This window comes from Nannobrachium achirus, assembly GCF_963921795.1.
Source record: "Nannobrachium achirus genome assembly, chromosome: 2".
NCBI classification, from domain to species: Eukaryota; Metazoa; Chordata; class Actinopteri; order Myctophiformes; family Myctophidae; genus Nannobrachium; species Nannobrachium achirus.
This window is the reverse complement of record NC_137811.1, coordinates 32,351,890-32,367,705: the sequence shown is the minus strand read 5'-3', so window position 1 is coordinate 32,367,705 and position 15,816 is coordinate 32,351,890. Positions and strand designations below refer to the sequence as shown.

The 15,816-nt window shown below is 43.4% G+C and overlaps 1 protein-coding gene across 1 annotated transcript; it reads right to left on the bottom strand.

Annotated features, from left to right (window-relative positions):
• Window positions 1-14,353: 14,353 nt before the first annotated feature.
• LOC308301685 (growth hormone-inducible transmembrane protein-like) lies at window positions 14,354-15,391 on the bottom strand (the record flags this gene model as incomplete). The annotated part of the gene is made up of 1 exon (XM_080745757.1): window positions 14,354-15,391. The coding sequence occupies one exon, from the start codon at window positions 15,389-15,391 to the stop codon at window positions 14,354-14,356; it is 1,038 nt and encodes a 345-aa protein (XP_080601883.1).
• Window positions 15,392-15,816: the final 425 nt, after the last annotated feature.

Genomic DNA, 15,816 nt, shown 5'->3' with positions numbered 1-15,816 from the left:
CCAAGAAATATCACTTACCCTATCTTTAGGTCCTCTCAAATGAGTAACAGATTTAAAGTAGTGATTACTAGTAGATTGACAAATCAACATCGTTTATACTGCATTAAATATAGTTTTAGCCTGCTTTCATGAATACCCGACTGCTTTCCGTTTAACAGTGACAACCACAATCACACAAGGACAGCTGAAAGTAGCAGAAAAGCACTTTTCCTTCTTTTAAGAGTAATTACATACAAGGGTTAGAGGACAAATTCCAGGAAAAGCATTAGCAATTAGAAGTCCAGCAGCCGTCAAGGTATGTAATTATAGGCAATGCGTGTGATTAGGGAAAGAGGTTCAATAAATTACATTAACATACTTTTAAAATCACAAGGGAGAGTCTGCAAGGACCCTAAAAGAGGCGGAAGACAGAATGCAGATATCGATTTCACATCCCCCCCAATGGAAATTTATGTGGTGGCCGCTGAGCAATGAGAGCTATTCCAATGCTCCATTTCCCCACACAAACAGTTGGTAACTCCACTTCGCACAGCAGGAGAGATCTCTGCAGAATCCTCGACATTTGTTTTTATGTCACTGAAATAAAAGCAAACTCTTAAGCAGCAGTCTTGCCATTAGATAATGCCAAGTATTACACAATAATGTACCTGTCATTGCACAAGGCAATGGGTTTTTGTATTGGATGAGGCCAGTACGTCACCCCCACTCTTTAACCTTCTTGTTTTAATGTACCCAAATTACATTTTGGTACATTTTATTTTAATACCAGGAATGCTCAGAAGGGTACAGGTACAGTCAGCCAGCAATATACAGAAATGATATTCTGAGAAATGTACTGCACATTTTGCAATGATGGACGGGGGACCGAAACACAATGCTGTACCGTACCACCAGGTGGACTTCCTTAATGGGTCATTAATTGTGTTAAAACACAACCTGTGAACAAATGACTACTAATTGACGGGACAGGCCAATGACATCTAACTTCACCTCTACCAATGGTGAAGGGCGATTAAGTAAAATTGCCTTCAAACTTTGCTTCCTCTGTTCCTCGATGTCAAGGAGGAAAACGCTGGCGTGTGTGTGTGTGTGTGTGTGTGTGTGTGGTAAGTGTCTGTGTGTTCATCACAGGGATGTCTGGCAGAGACTGAAACACAGCTGTTGGCTTTAATCGACTTTTTCGGATGTGAAAGATTTTCCAGTCCAGGGACACACACACCTTCAAATCGGCTCAGAAGCTTGTTGGCAGGAACGGGAGCCCCATCTTTATGGTCAAATGGCACCTTTCAACCCTTCTGCTGATGGGCTGGCTGAGAGAAGGGGCTAAGGGTCCTGCAGAGGGGGGGCTGGCAGCGCCAGCGCGGCATGCAGTCTTTTACGGTGGAGGACCCTAATTGCACACGGCATCTCCAAACCCCACAGAATTGGCGGCCGTCCACACCTTTTCCCTGAGCTGGCTTATAGGACTTGTATGCAAATCACGTTGGAGGCACAAAAGCCTTTCAAAACTTCCCCTGCAGAAACCACCAAAGAGGGACACTCCCTGTTTTGTTCACGGCCTACTTTATTTTTCATTTACAAGCTCCCTAATAACACTCCAAGAAACTGGTTTTGGATAAAGACATACTGAAAGACATACATTTTGTCAAAGATTTGATACATACTGTAGATGAGAATTATTTACAGTATGTTACATAAAGAGATGCCATGATACCAGAGATACCACGATACACACCATACCCTAGTCATACCATAATTGAAAATATCAAGCTGTGCTCTAAGTGCCAGTGCAAAGATCTAGAAGTAAAGTTACTTCACATAAGGATAAGGTTAAGACTGTTGGCACAACTTGTCTTTTGTAGAATAATAAGGTCATTTTCATTGTCCTTCTGGTGTCGTCTATTTGCCGCCCGCATCACCCTTGTTGTCCATCTTCTAGCTGTCTCGCACACGAGCCCTGGTGCTTCTGTTAACTGCTTGAAATAGCACTTTAAGTGGTGTGTCAGAGCCCATAGCAAAATGGTTGCCATTCCTCAAGCAGGAAATCACACTGCACATGACATCATTAAGTGGATGAGACCCTCAAGGTGATGTGGGCAGTCTCCATGATAGTCCTTTGCACCATCAATTCTTCTTATGGCACCACTTACCTTCCAATGGCCCCGTAATCTATTTTTAATATTTGCCACAGATAAGTACACCCACTGATATTCTCAAAGCAAAATCGGTCTCTTACCATTACACCATGAGGGAATCAAAACAAAGGCCAAGGTAATAGCTTTTGATCTGTTAACATGGCTGTCATTGAATGCACCCTCATTTATGAATTAATGAAAAGGATCTAATAAATCTATAGATTTGTGGAAAATAATTGATCAGGTTAGGTGTTTATGTGAACATTTCATTGCCCTAATAGAGTTAAGATAGGAATATCGGTGTGTGCAGTATGTTAACGTGCAAAATAAATTATTTCAACAAAGACCTGTGTTTGTCAGTGCTTGAGTTGCATTTTGGTTATGACTTTTCAATGTCACCACAAGGAAGACGAGAGGAAGGAGACGATTTTAATAGCAGAATGAGTTTATCCACCACTGACTGAACTAATGCAATTTGTAGAGTTTTTAAATGCATTACCTTGGGCTAGCTTTTCAATGAGACGTCATGTGGTCATCCCATAGCGGAGCCTGATAGACAAAAGCTAAATATTCACCTTTTAAGTGAAAGTGCTGTTACAGCTGGAATCCATTCTGCTAGCTATAAAGTAACAGGAAGGGGAGCAGGGTGCGTAGCGTTGTTCCGACACACATAACTCCGACATTGCGTTGTCCCCATTACTGACCCTATCTCTAACCCCAACCGCACATGTAGCTATACGTAGTCGGAGTAATTATGAGACGTATGTTCCCTCAGCCCAACGTTCCCTAGTCTAAACCAACCCCTAATCCCAAGCCTAACCCTATAGTGAGGGTACATAGGGCTGAGAGAACGTGACAAAACAGGGGGAACAACATCAGTGCTCAATACAGGAGGAACCACAAATATGTTTTTAAGTTGTTTGATACATCCACGGTACCATCAAAAGGTTATAATGCACTTTCATTGTCAGAATGTCAGTGGTGGTCAAAGGTGAACTGAGATAGTGCCTAGCTTATCACATACTGTACTAGTCTATACTCTTCCAAGTTAAGTAGCTACTAAGACAGAAAACTAACATTGTCACATTGATTTGCCATTAATGATGCAACGCCAAAGACCAAATAAATAGCCAATCCTATTCATAAAAGTGATAAATTAATCTGCCAGCAAATCAAACTCTATTCACAAGCGGGCTTAATTACCTCTAACTGGTTTTGTTTTCTATTCTTTTGTTTTCTTTTCTTCGTATTAAAGCTTAGTGCAAAAGTTGTATTCAAGCTACCGTTAATGTCTACACGACCAAGTTCATAAGCATCATAATAGCGAGCGTGAAATGAAGCAGAGGATATGATGCTGTTCACACCTCAGTGCTCGCCATCTTTTCCTCTATTCTCCCTCTAATCAACAATCCCAACTGAGTGCAGGTGGCATAATTATTAATCGTCTCAGACGAGCCCTGGATGATTGATGAGAGCCACATCCTAATCAATGTAGTGTGCATGATAAGTGTTTACTGTGGAGATGATGGCATCAGTACCATCATGAGTGGAGTGACTTTTAACCTCTCCTTATGCCACCGGTGCTGCACCGTCATCTCATCAACACTTTACTGTAGAGCTGATCTTCAATCAGGGATTATGTCGCACTGAAGAGTTAAGATTGCCAATGAATTCCAATAATTCAGATTTTTCGAAAACAAGTTTTTAGGTCTGAGGCTCTTCAAAAGGCAGGGATGTATGTTACAAGTAAGACACCAGAAAAGCGACCGTCAGATCGCACTGAAAAGCAGCTGACTGAGCAGCATTCGGTTAAACAGCGTGTTAAAGCCTGTGAAAGTCACCAAAGTTACTTACAACCTTTTGTGACCTGCCTTCATGGATGGAATGGGAGGGAGGAATTGAATTCGACAGGTAGCAAAGATTAACGCGAGTCACTGGCGGACGCACTGACGGACGCACTGACGGACACACTGACAGACGCATGCACTGACGGACATACTGACGTTTTCATACTGACGGACATGAGCTGGACGTTTTCATACTAACTGCGACTGGTCGCAAAAAAATGGCTTACAGGAGGCTAGTGTGTCTTACTTCAATGTGTCTTGGCATCAGGCACAAACAAATCAGTCAACTCCATATATGGGCACAAAAGGGGCATGCCCATATATGGGCATATACTGATGACATCAGGGATCTTCATATATGGGCATAAAAGGGACTCTCCAAATATGGGCATAAAAGGAGCAAGGACCAAGCCCCCAGAACCACGTAGATCGGCTTTCCTGGTGCTCAAATCTGGGATAGCATTTAAAATGCTACTGCGCATGCATATGCTAATGCTAATGCTACTGTGTACTCTAGTGCACCTGCTCGTTATGTGATTTGGGCACTCAGACTGAGTGCCAAACTCCTTATTTGCATGGGGTACACCTGGCAGTCTTTCGGGTGCTTCAAACACCTCTGAGCAACTTTCATTGAAATTAATAGCTGGGTGTGGGGCGGTCCGCCCTGTAGTTTATATAACTACGGATATAGATATCTCAAAAAAGGGATAAGTTCTGACAGATACAGATATCTCAATATATGGGCATATCAGCATTCCCACAAATGGGCATAAAAGGGACAAGGACTGACAGATACAGATATCATATGTGCATATCTGTCAGATTGGCAGTGCAACATAGGTCCGGCCCTAACGTCAGAGTAAAAGTGAATTGCCCCTCTATGGCTTTGGTGCAGAATAGTTTTTTTCTGGATATCTGGAAGTCAGTGCAAGGCATTGCCACTCCATTGCTCATGTGGTGATATAGGCCTACTGTTACCAGCATTTTGAGTCCAAAGTTTTTAATTGACAATTTGTGTGATTTTGTTTTGGACCGATAATAACAAAACCTTCTGTTACATTTTGTCTGCCGAAGTTGGTGTCCAAATTCCGCCTGAATGTTGCCTTACTCTGATGAAATCTTGGCATTAACAGACCTCATTAATTAAAACAGAATCCAGATCCAACACCACCAAGTTGAGGTACAGTATGCAAAGTGTAGTCAGATGTTCCTAGCCAAGGGCTCAGGGCGGAGACCCACAAACCATGTACAGGCACTGGCTCAGAATGCAAATATTTGTCATGAAACAGAAAAAAAAAAAGTCACCGTGCAGGGCCCAATTGGGATTTGGGACTGCATGACACTCTTTGAGTCTGGGAGAGGAAAGAGAGAGATTTTTTCTTAGGGAGAATCTGTCAGTATAAGCCTCTGTCAATCACTCCCTAGGGAGAATGTTTGGATGGAAAGAGGGAGGGGACTGCAGAGACTGGCATACCAGCCTTCTCTTTGCCTCTGCCAAAGCGCCGATGCCAACAAGGACAAGAATACAATTATAGCCATCAGACTAAGCTGTCATAATTAAGACGCAGTGGCTAAAAATGAGAATGGCTTGGTGGTGCACACATTGTGCTGTTAAAAAGAATATGCAGGTTAATTGGTGATGACTCAATTCATTCTAAGGGATGAAATAATTCATATTCATTCTACTCATTTCAGGAACAGACTATTATTTTAAAATGCATTCCTTTTCTACTCCAATAATAGCAACACAAGCCTCCTATATACCCATTCACTTCATCTTGAATGATTCTGTCTTTTTATTATGTATAGACCTGATGCAACATATTTTTTCATAAATTCAGAATAAAACTGTAAATGTTGTAACAACAAGACAACCTGCCCTAGCACAAGTGAGAACAGATTACAGGCAATCCTTAGATGGCAGTATTCAACCACAACAGAGAAACAACATGGAGTTGGCTTGAGAACAACAGCAAATGCTCAATCAAAGGTCAAATAAAACACATTTCTTCCCCTGTAAAACCCCAATGCAAATATTAATGTATCAGTAGATGGGAGGGGGGAGGAGGGGGGATTAATCTCTAAGAGGGCAGAGTTAATGTGTGGATATTTACAATAGATGTGACTCTCCTAAATGAATTGGGAGAGGGAGAAAGCACTCAAATGCATCTTGCCTTCTAATACAGTAGCACATCATAATGACATATTGCTCTGTTTATTTGCATTCATGGAAGAAATGTGTTATTATTATATGTGTTATTAATGGGGTTTTCTGTGCATGCGGTACTGCAAAAAAGAAGAATAAAAAAATAATGATGTGATTTTTTCCTCAATCTCACATTACTGATGGTGTTTAAGTATAATGACAAAATGTCACTGAAGAACTATTCATTTATTGCAGACAGGGGCGTTGTCATCTACAATGGATTAGTTAGGTATACTGTTACATCTCCGTTATCAGTGTTCAAGTGTGGGACTAAACACGACAAAAGTGCAATCCATTTGCAGCAGGTTGACTGTACTTGACTATATACACGTCACCGAGATGGAGTTTAAATAAAGCATTTAATGTTTGATCATACAGTATGTGGGAAACCCCTAATGCGGGCACCTCTCGGCTCACTTTTGCACAATGAGGAGTTGACTCCCTCGCTTACATGCTCTGCTGCAGGACCTTCCTAATGGGTTCTGATCCACCACTAATGCAGGCTACGGCAGGTTGAATTCCCCGGCCCGGTGACTCTGTCAGTTTGAGATGAAATTGACTTCCTGTTTTTAATGCTTTCCCTGAGTGGAGTTTGCAGGGAGGTGGGCAGAGGTGTACTGTAATAAGACACCGCTGGAGCTTGTCCTATCAGATGCATGCAGGGTGACAGGGGCGTCACAAGGGGGGGGGGAAAGTGGGACTGAGTTACTAGGGCCCAATTGGTGGAGGGGCCTTAATTATTTTATACTTTAGTTATTGAAAAATAGCAGATATGCAAGCTCACAGCGCGGCACCGAGTGCTGCGCTGCGAGCTTGTAGATCTGCTATTTTTGAAAAGTCGTGAAGATTTGTGCAAATCTTTAAATATATGTTTTTTTTGTTTTTTTGCTTCTGGGGGTCCCTGGAACTAAATATTTTGAGACGGGAAAACAGGTTTTTCAAAAAACCTTAGAAAGATTTGATATAGTCACAGATTTTCATGATTTTTTAAAAATAGCAGATATACAAGCTCGCAGCGATGTGAGCTTGTATATGCTATTTCTCAGTAGTTAAAGCACAAAATAATGCGTAATAATGCGTTCCCAGTTCCCCCAATGAAGAACATTCATGGGGGGCCCGCAGTGAATCCTTGTAGGGCCCAGATTTTGATGCGACACCCCTGGCGATGCCCCTCACGCAGTCTACTGTAGGTTTGTGACTCTATCCTGTCAAGGGCTCTGAATCACCAAAGGAGGGCTTGATAAACCCCTCCCTCAAAGTGCCCCCCCCCCCCTTCCAATCCACTACTCCTGGGTCAGTGGCAGCGCATTCTCACAAGAATTTGCCTGAATCCAACTGATGATTGCCCGCAACCTCGTAGTTGAACCCTAAAATCAACCACAAGTTAACCAAATAGATTTGACTCAGTTTGGTTACATTTACATTTACACTTGGAGTTACAAATGGATACATGTACATTGAACACTGATGATTTTACCGTTTATTAACGTTAGTTTGCAGATAGAGATGTAATGAACAAGTTCCATACAGGCTTGATGTCAGAAACATGAGAAAAGTCTGACGATGTTATTCTCAAAATGAATCAGTGCTGAACTGTATAGCCCATCTTGTCAATGTGTCTCTCAGGATGAAAAAGCAACATGACTTGAGAGGGACATGCTGACCCAGTAAACTGAATCTCCAGTTCATTATTCAGGACAGCATCACAACTCTTCATATAATAGTTAGCATACTGTAAATAACTCTCAGCTTGGTGCACCAACCGGGTAATTCCACGATCTTTGCTCTGATAGTAATTTATTTAGCGTCTTGGCGGAAGAAGAAGTGTCAAAATAATTGGATAAGGGCATCACATCTACCATGGCCCTGTGCACTTGTCTCTTATTCATTAACTGTCTCTGCTTTTGTGGCAGTTGTTTGGCCCCTGCATGGCCCAGCTGGCAGCCTGTGGGAGGTATTGGACCAACAGCATTCCAGTGTAAATATTTATTTTATGTTGTATAGAGTTGTATGTTGTCCACATTATGTAGGTCATAATAGTATAGTGAGACCTCTAGAGCATATCATGGTGGGTGGCTTGTTCTTACTTGCTCACCAGGCCCATTTAGTAATGGAGAATTATTTGTAGAATCTGATGAAACTATTCTGACAAAGTTTGCGTAGTTAATTTGGCAAATGAGGCAGTTGTACTGCAGTGACATTAGACAAATACTGTATAGGTGACATAACTTCCCTCTTCCTAGATACCAGTAAGACTCCCTAATCGGGAGATAAGCGACCGTTGGTCGCTTATCTCCACAAATAGGCCAAAAGTTTGTTTTACCAATTATTACACTCTATGTGAACATTTACATCAACAAATCCCAAGTACTATGCAGAACGACCCATTTCAAGTTTTTAATGTACAACAATATTTAGAAAATAGATCTACAAGCTCACAATGCTACGCATTGTCCTCGTCCCTTATATTCCCATAGGTTATATGGAGATCTCAGTGTTTGTCAGTCCTTGTTCATGTATGCCCATATATGGACATCTCTATATCTACTGTAACAGTCCTTGTCCCTTTATGCCCATAGATGGAGATCTCTTAACTGTAAGTCCTTGTCCCTTTTATGCCCATATATGGATATTCCTGATGTCATCAGTATATGAACATATATGGGCTTTCTGATATGCCCATATATGGAGATCTCTTAACTGTAAGCCCTTGTCCCTTTTATGCCCATATATGGATATCCCTGATGTCATCCGTATATGCCCATATATGGGCTTTCTAATATGCCCATATATGGAGATCTCTGTATCTCCATATATGGGTATAAAAGGATACTTCAGGTCTGACATCAGGTTTGTTTATATTGGGTTGCTAGGTTTGACATCACAAACTCCATGGGCCATCTGACCTAGAAATCTATATTTGGGCATAGATGACTCATCGTGACCTCATCATGATTTCAATCGCTATAAAAGGACTCTCAGTGACATACACTCTCCACAGATAAAGCAGTCAACCAGCCTACCAGTCAACCCATTCTTTGATTACTTTGTACAACTAGATTAACTTTTCAATGGCATCCCCACTGGAATTGACCGAAATGTACGACAGACAATGCCGGTCTTATATAGGGGTCATTTGTGTGTAATTTATGTATTGGGACTCATACAGGTATCATCTAAGAACAAAAGTAGTTAGAAGAAAATCCCCAGCTGGCTGCCTTATTTTTCTTCTTTAAAGTGACTTTCCTCCAGGCAATAGCATACCTCCAATTCTCACTTATTAACTATTCATAACCTGAAAGTGATTACTGTGCTGTTGCACTATGCAAACACACAGCCGAATATCAGTTCAATCTCAATACCATTTAATGTAAGACATGCTGTAGAACTGGATGCCACCTCTGGCTTGTTTCAATCCCTCTTAAACAGAGGGCCTCTCTAAGAGCCCAATTAAATGAACCCACACAGCACAGATCCAGAGTTTGATATGTGAATTATTGAACAAGGTGCACAAATGTGAATTACTGTTATTTAACAAGATGTGAAAACATGAATTATTAGTATAATCTTGTTTTTACTCCCTGTTGGTGGTTTCCAAGAGAGCATTTAAAGGTGACAAATGTGTTTCTGGAACTGAAAGTGGGATGCTTTGTAATGACTTGAAATCGACTTCAACAGATCTCAATCTATGAACTCCATGTTTAGGAAAATATTTTGAGCTTTGAAAACAACTATTTTCAGCCAAGCAAAAGTGGGTCACAATAACTTTACAGTGTGGCCATGCTAACAAGCTCCCAACTTGTAAAGAATAGAGAAAGACATTAACAATGGAAACCAGTAAGACTCCCTAATCGGGAGATAAGCGACCGTCAGGTCACAGTGTGATTTTAGGCCAAAATGTGTAGGAGAAGTGTCCAAAAATGTGTTTGTAAAAATCGGCTTGATGGTAGCGCTATATGGGACAGATGCATGTTGATGAGATGAGTGTAGCCATACTGTGTACCAATTTGTGTGATTTTAGGGCAAAATCTGTAGGAGCAGTGTCCAAAAATGTGTTTGAAAAATCGGCCTGATGGTGGCGCTATATGGGACAGAGCCATTTTGATTATATGAGTGTAGACATGCTGTGTAGCGATTTGCGTGATTTTAGGGCAAAATCTGTAGGAGTAATGTCCAAAAATGTGTTTTAAAAAATCGGCCTGAAGGTGGCGCTAAATAGGACAGATCCATGTTGATGACATCAGTGTAGAGCAACTGTGTACCGATTTGCGTGATTTTAGGGCAAAATTTGTAGGAGCAGTGTCCAAAAATGTGTTTTAAAACATCGGCCTGAAGGTGGCGCTAAATTTGTCATATCCATGTTGATGAGTCATTAAGCTACTAATAGGGTCATGTTTGCATTTTTGGAATTGTAACAGCTGAAATCAATAATAAGGATTATTATAGTATTCCGATATTAACCTGAGGGCCGCATTAAGTGAAGGTGGGGGCCACATGTGGCCCCTGGGCCGCCAGTTGCCCATGTATGGTTCAGACGGACATGCATGATTAAAACGATGCAGTGTGCATGCCATGTCGCTAGGTGGCAGTGACGCACTATCTGGCAGTGTGTGATGCATGTCCACACTATTACACCATTGTGCGACCTTAATTTAATCTGATGGTTAGTTCACAGTTGCACATAAACATCTAGCTAGCTGCAGAGAGAAAAACAAAACCTCTTCGGAATTTTTAATTCAGTGTTGGAGATGTTGCTGCAGCCGAATGATGCATCCATTTGAAATTAGGATGAAGTTATTACCCAATGCATAATAATGATTGTGATCATTGTGTACCTGCTCCCTTCCTCTTTTCCCATCTGGACTGATAGTGGGTCGGGACCCACTATCAGTACGTATAAGGTTCCTGACTTCCTGTATCCAAAGTTAAACCACACTGACACACATTCAATTCATAGCAGCCTGGGTTAGTATGACATTAACACTACCCACAGTAAACAAACCAACAAAGTTTAAGTGTATAGAGGGTATATGAAGTGACCATTTAAGGAGTTTTTAATACAAATTAAAATTGGCCAAATTGTCAAATAGACGATCTACATGCTCGTTGTGAGCATGTAGATCTGCTATTTTCACAATAGAACCGTGTTATACAAAATGTAATGCCTCAACTCTATAGGAGACAGAGACAGAACTGCTATAGGAGACAGAGCCATCGAGAAGTGGGTCTGTGTGTCTGTCTTTGTGTCTGTGTGTCTGGGGCGTACGTACGTGACGTGACGTACGTACGGACGTAACCCACGTGTCTCAGGAACCGTTTGACCCACTGACTACAAATTTGACACACGTGTCGCAGACAACCTGAGGGAGTGCAGTGCCCCGTGTTGAGTGGGTCTGATGGGTGGTTGTCCAGAACCAGCAGAAAAAGCTCTGGCCGTGGCCCAAATGAGCCAATTGATTACCCTGGCAAGCCCAGGCTTAAGCTTTATTTGGCAAATTCCCCATTTGATTAGTTAGTCTGTCTATACTCGCCACAGTCAGTTTGCACTCTTCAGATATTCTCCACGGTTTACCCCTGCACAAGGACTTTCTAGAACTGCTGATCCATCCCATATACTGTTTTAACACCATATATGGGCATAAAAGGGGCACGGTCAGACAGATATAGAAATCTCCATATATGGGCATATGGAAACAGACATTCCCAAGTAAACCGGGGCCCCGACAGGCACAGGACTGCCAGTAGGCCACTGATTGTCCTGAAACCGTTGGAAACCTGATCCTCTCCAATATGTCAGTTTCTTTATTGACAGATCAAGGCAGTGCCGATTCATTTGTTTTCACCTCAAATGTTTTCAGATACAGGGACGTGCTGGGCCCCTGGTTCAGCCCGGGAAAAGAGTTGGAGAGGCCCTCATTGTGCGCTATAGAGAGAGATCTCTCTCTATAGCGCTGCTGCTACTCAAAGACTTGCCATTTCAGACCATTGTTGTCGGGTGGAAACCTTGTATGTCCAAAACCATTTGTTTTGTATTTATCATTTTAAAAATGATTTAAACTAATGAAAACAGCCGATCTACAAGCACACAACGCCTCGCACCGTGATAATATTATATATGTTCATTTAGCAGTTGGATAGTGTTTAAAAAGTAAAACAAGGTGGCCTCTCAAGTCTCCCGGATGTTGCGGGAGTGTCCCGGAAATCAGCGTCTCCTCCCGGACACTAGAGCTGGGATCGGGCCCATTTTTTCTGTCCGACCCGAACCTGTGTCCGACAGTTTTCTGTCCGACCCGAGTCGACGTCCGAGCATTAATCATGAAAAAGCGTCCGACCCGAGCCGAGGCCCGAACCTTATGTTTTCAACGCTTTTTCGCCTCGCTTCTTTTTCTTTAAGGAAGCCACTGATTTACACTCACTAGCAAACGTGTTATAATGTGCAGTGAGTGCATGCAGCGTGCCTGTTTGTTACCCTTAATAATATTAAGCCACATTGTGGCTTGTGAAAGTGTTTTAAATAATTACACAAGTAGGCTGCGTTAGATTATTAAATAATAGGCTATAACGTGCACTGCGAGTCTGGTGACTCTTGTCTGACTGCAGTCAGTGACTCGCTGCAGTCACACACTTAAAATCCTCTTTTACAAACTGTTAATAAAGTATTCACACACAAACCTTTTCCACATGTTCAATCAATATCAAAATGTATTCAGTCTTACCAGCATAGACGAATCTGACATCTGCTTTTAATATCCAGCGTCCACAACGGCCAGTCCACGGCCAGTTGGCCGTCTTTCTTAATCAAAAACTATTATTAATCCAACCATTATGGTTTATGGGTTTAGGCAAAGGCTACATTCAACATCGGACTTTTTAATTCCTATGTCTGCGTTGACAACTACGTTGAAATGCGTCCATACCGCGGCGCTGATTTCCCTCTTTCGTTTTCAATTGCTTTAAACTTTACCGTAGATAAGTTAACTTTTATCTCGGCTGGCGGCAACATTATCTCTCACTCATTCGCTTTTTCTTCTCGTGTATCTGTTTGTTTGTTTGTTTGTTCTCTGTCACATATGACACTCCGTCTCCCACTTCCTTTTCCCCATGAACATGTGTGCATGGTTGTCAAGACAACGCACTGAGCGTAGCCACGTGCAGTGCACCAGAAAGACAAGGAAATAGCACACACAGAGACGATAGTTGTATCGTTTTACACTTTATTTTCTATGAATCAAAATTATGTCCGACCCGAATCGACGTCCGACAATTAATTGTGAAAATGCGTCCGACCCGAGCCCGAGCCCGTCGGGCTTGTCGGGTCCCGTCGGATTTCGGTCGGGTATCCCAGCTCTACCGGACACCCGCGAGTGGCACCGAACCTCCCGGAAATCCCGGCCGCTCCCGCAAATGCTAGCCATATCCGCCTGGATCCGGTCTAGAACCGGATCTGCGACCCGCGATGCAAATAAATGTGTTCTCATTTGTCGTCAAACTGTCAATCTTGCTGCCTGTGCGACGCACGGCAGCCTGCGGGCAGGCTGTTGTGTGTGTCTCACTGTGATAGTGACAGAACTTTCTCCCAAATAGGTAAGAAATACATCATGCTATAAATTAACCCGATTATATTAAGCCTAAAATGGTTCGGCCGCCGTGCAGAACCGTTTTTAACAGTTTTTAACCATTTTTAACCGGAGAAAAATTAGTAAAGTCCACGAAAAAACAATATTTTTTCACGCGCACGCGCGAGAACGGGCGCGCGTGCACAGGAAATGTTGATCTCAAAGTTGGGATGTCTGTTTAATCCGTCTGTAAAAAGTGCCCTCTACAGACCATGAATGCAGTTTTTACTATGGTAAAAGAAATGCAAATGCCCACTTTCCATGCCATACCTGAAGACAACATTCAAGTGAATGTCCTTGTCCAAACTCTCCTGGACTTGAGTGCAGCATCTTATGTTGAAATAATTTTCTTCTGTGTAGAAATCAAGCATCGATAATAGCCGACCTCCAAGCTCACAACGTGTCGCAGCGCGACGCGTTGTGAGCTTGGAGGTCTGCTATTTTCAATATTTTCACCAAAAGGCCCTTTTAGAAATGTCAGCCCCTGCCTCTCTAACATTCTCTGCACGATCCCTGGTGAAAGGGGACTTGTGGTGGGACGAGTGACATCTATTTCCTCCTCCTGTCACCATCTGCCAGAATCATCGCCAGCCTCCAGAAGATATGCAAAGTGTCCAAGTAAATATGCATGCTAGCATTGATGGGGTCGTATTCCTGGACACCATAGAGGGGGTAGGTCTCTGCTCCCTTGATGACCTTCTGTGTATCGTACAGGAGGCAAGCGCTGAATAACAGCAGACCCCCGTAGACGGCCACCGAGTAGAGGCCAGCTCCAAGCGCTGTGGTGGGGGGCAGGAAGATGGATCCAAGGGTAGAGGTGAAGACCACTCCCAAACCAACACCCAGCGGCCCGCCCATGTAGAGGAACCCCTCACTCGGGGCACACATGGCCACCGTAGAGAGGCCACCCACGACGCCCGCCGTGCACCAAGCGGCCCTCATCAGCAGGGGTCCTCCCAGGAGGGTGAGGGGGGCGAGGACGGCACCCAGAACACCTGCGTGGGACATCCAGGCAAGGTGTTTAAGCATGGGACTCTCCTCGTATGAAATGGATTGGACCAACATGGCAGCTCCGATCTGGACAGCCAAACTAGCTCCAATTGAGAGCAAGGAGACTCTCATCATCAGACCCATGAGAGCTGGGGACCTGCTCACTGCAACGGCCGACAAGGCCGTCATGCCAACGCTGCCCGCTAAATACATGTAGGTGGAGTGGATTCTGTCCTTGACGTGCTGGGGCCAGAACACTGCTTTCTCAATGGCACCGACCTCATTAGACATGCCCAGTCCATAGTAACACAGAGCGCCAAGGCCTGTAGCTGCACCCCCAGCCAGTATCATTCTGCCCATGCTATCAATCTTAATGGCAGTGTCCGAGGCTGGTACGAATACTGCTTCTTTGAACTGATCTTTGAGGGTCTTCCCCCGACCGAAGCCAGCCCTGACCTTTGTGGCAAAACCCTGATGAGGCTTTAGCAGAGGTGGACAAGCCTTCTGGGCCAACGGGGTGCCACTGTGTGTCAACATGGGACGCAGCCCAGCCATCACTGGGAGAGTCCTCACACATGTCAGCCTCGCCGCAAACATGGTCAATGATAAATATGCTATCTCTTACAGGACCTAGTTCTCGATCACAGTGCTTTGAGCTACTGACCGGCTATCTCCCTTTTATGCTCATCCCTGGTGAGAATTGCCCCTTTATATAGGGCTTGTTTGTGTATTGTATGACATCACGCCACATCATCAGCTGTGGACTCTGTGATGTCAGAGTGATATCAGCTGTGGACTCTGTGATGTCAGAGTGATGCGGAGATATGAGCAGGGCAAAAGTGTGACGTCACACGTGTCACGTCACACGTGTGACTCAGGGACGGACGGCCGGTGGAGGTTTTGATACCAGTAAGACTCCCTAATCGGGAGATAAGCGACCGTTGGTCGCTTATCTCCACAAATAGGCCAAAAGTTTGTTTTACCAACCAGTAAGACTCCCTAATCGGGAGATAAGCGACCGT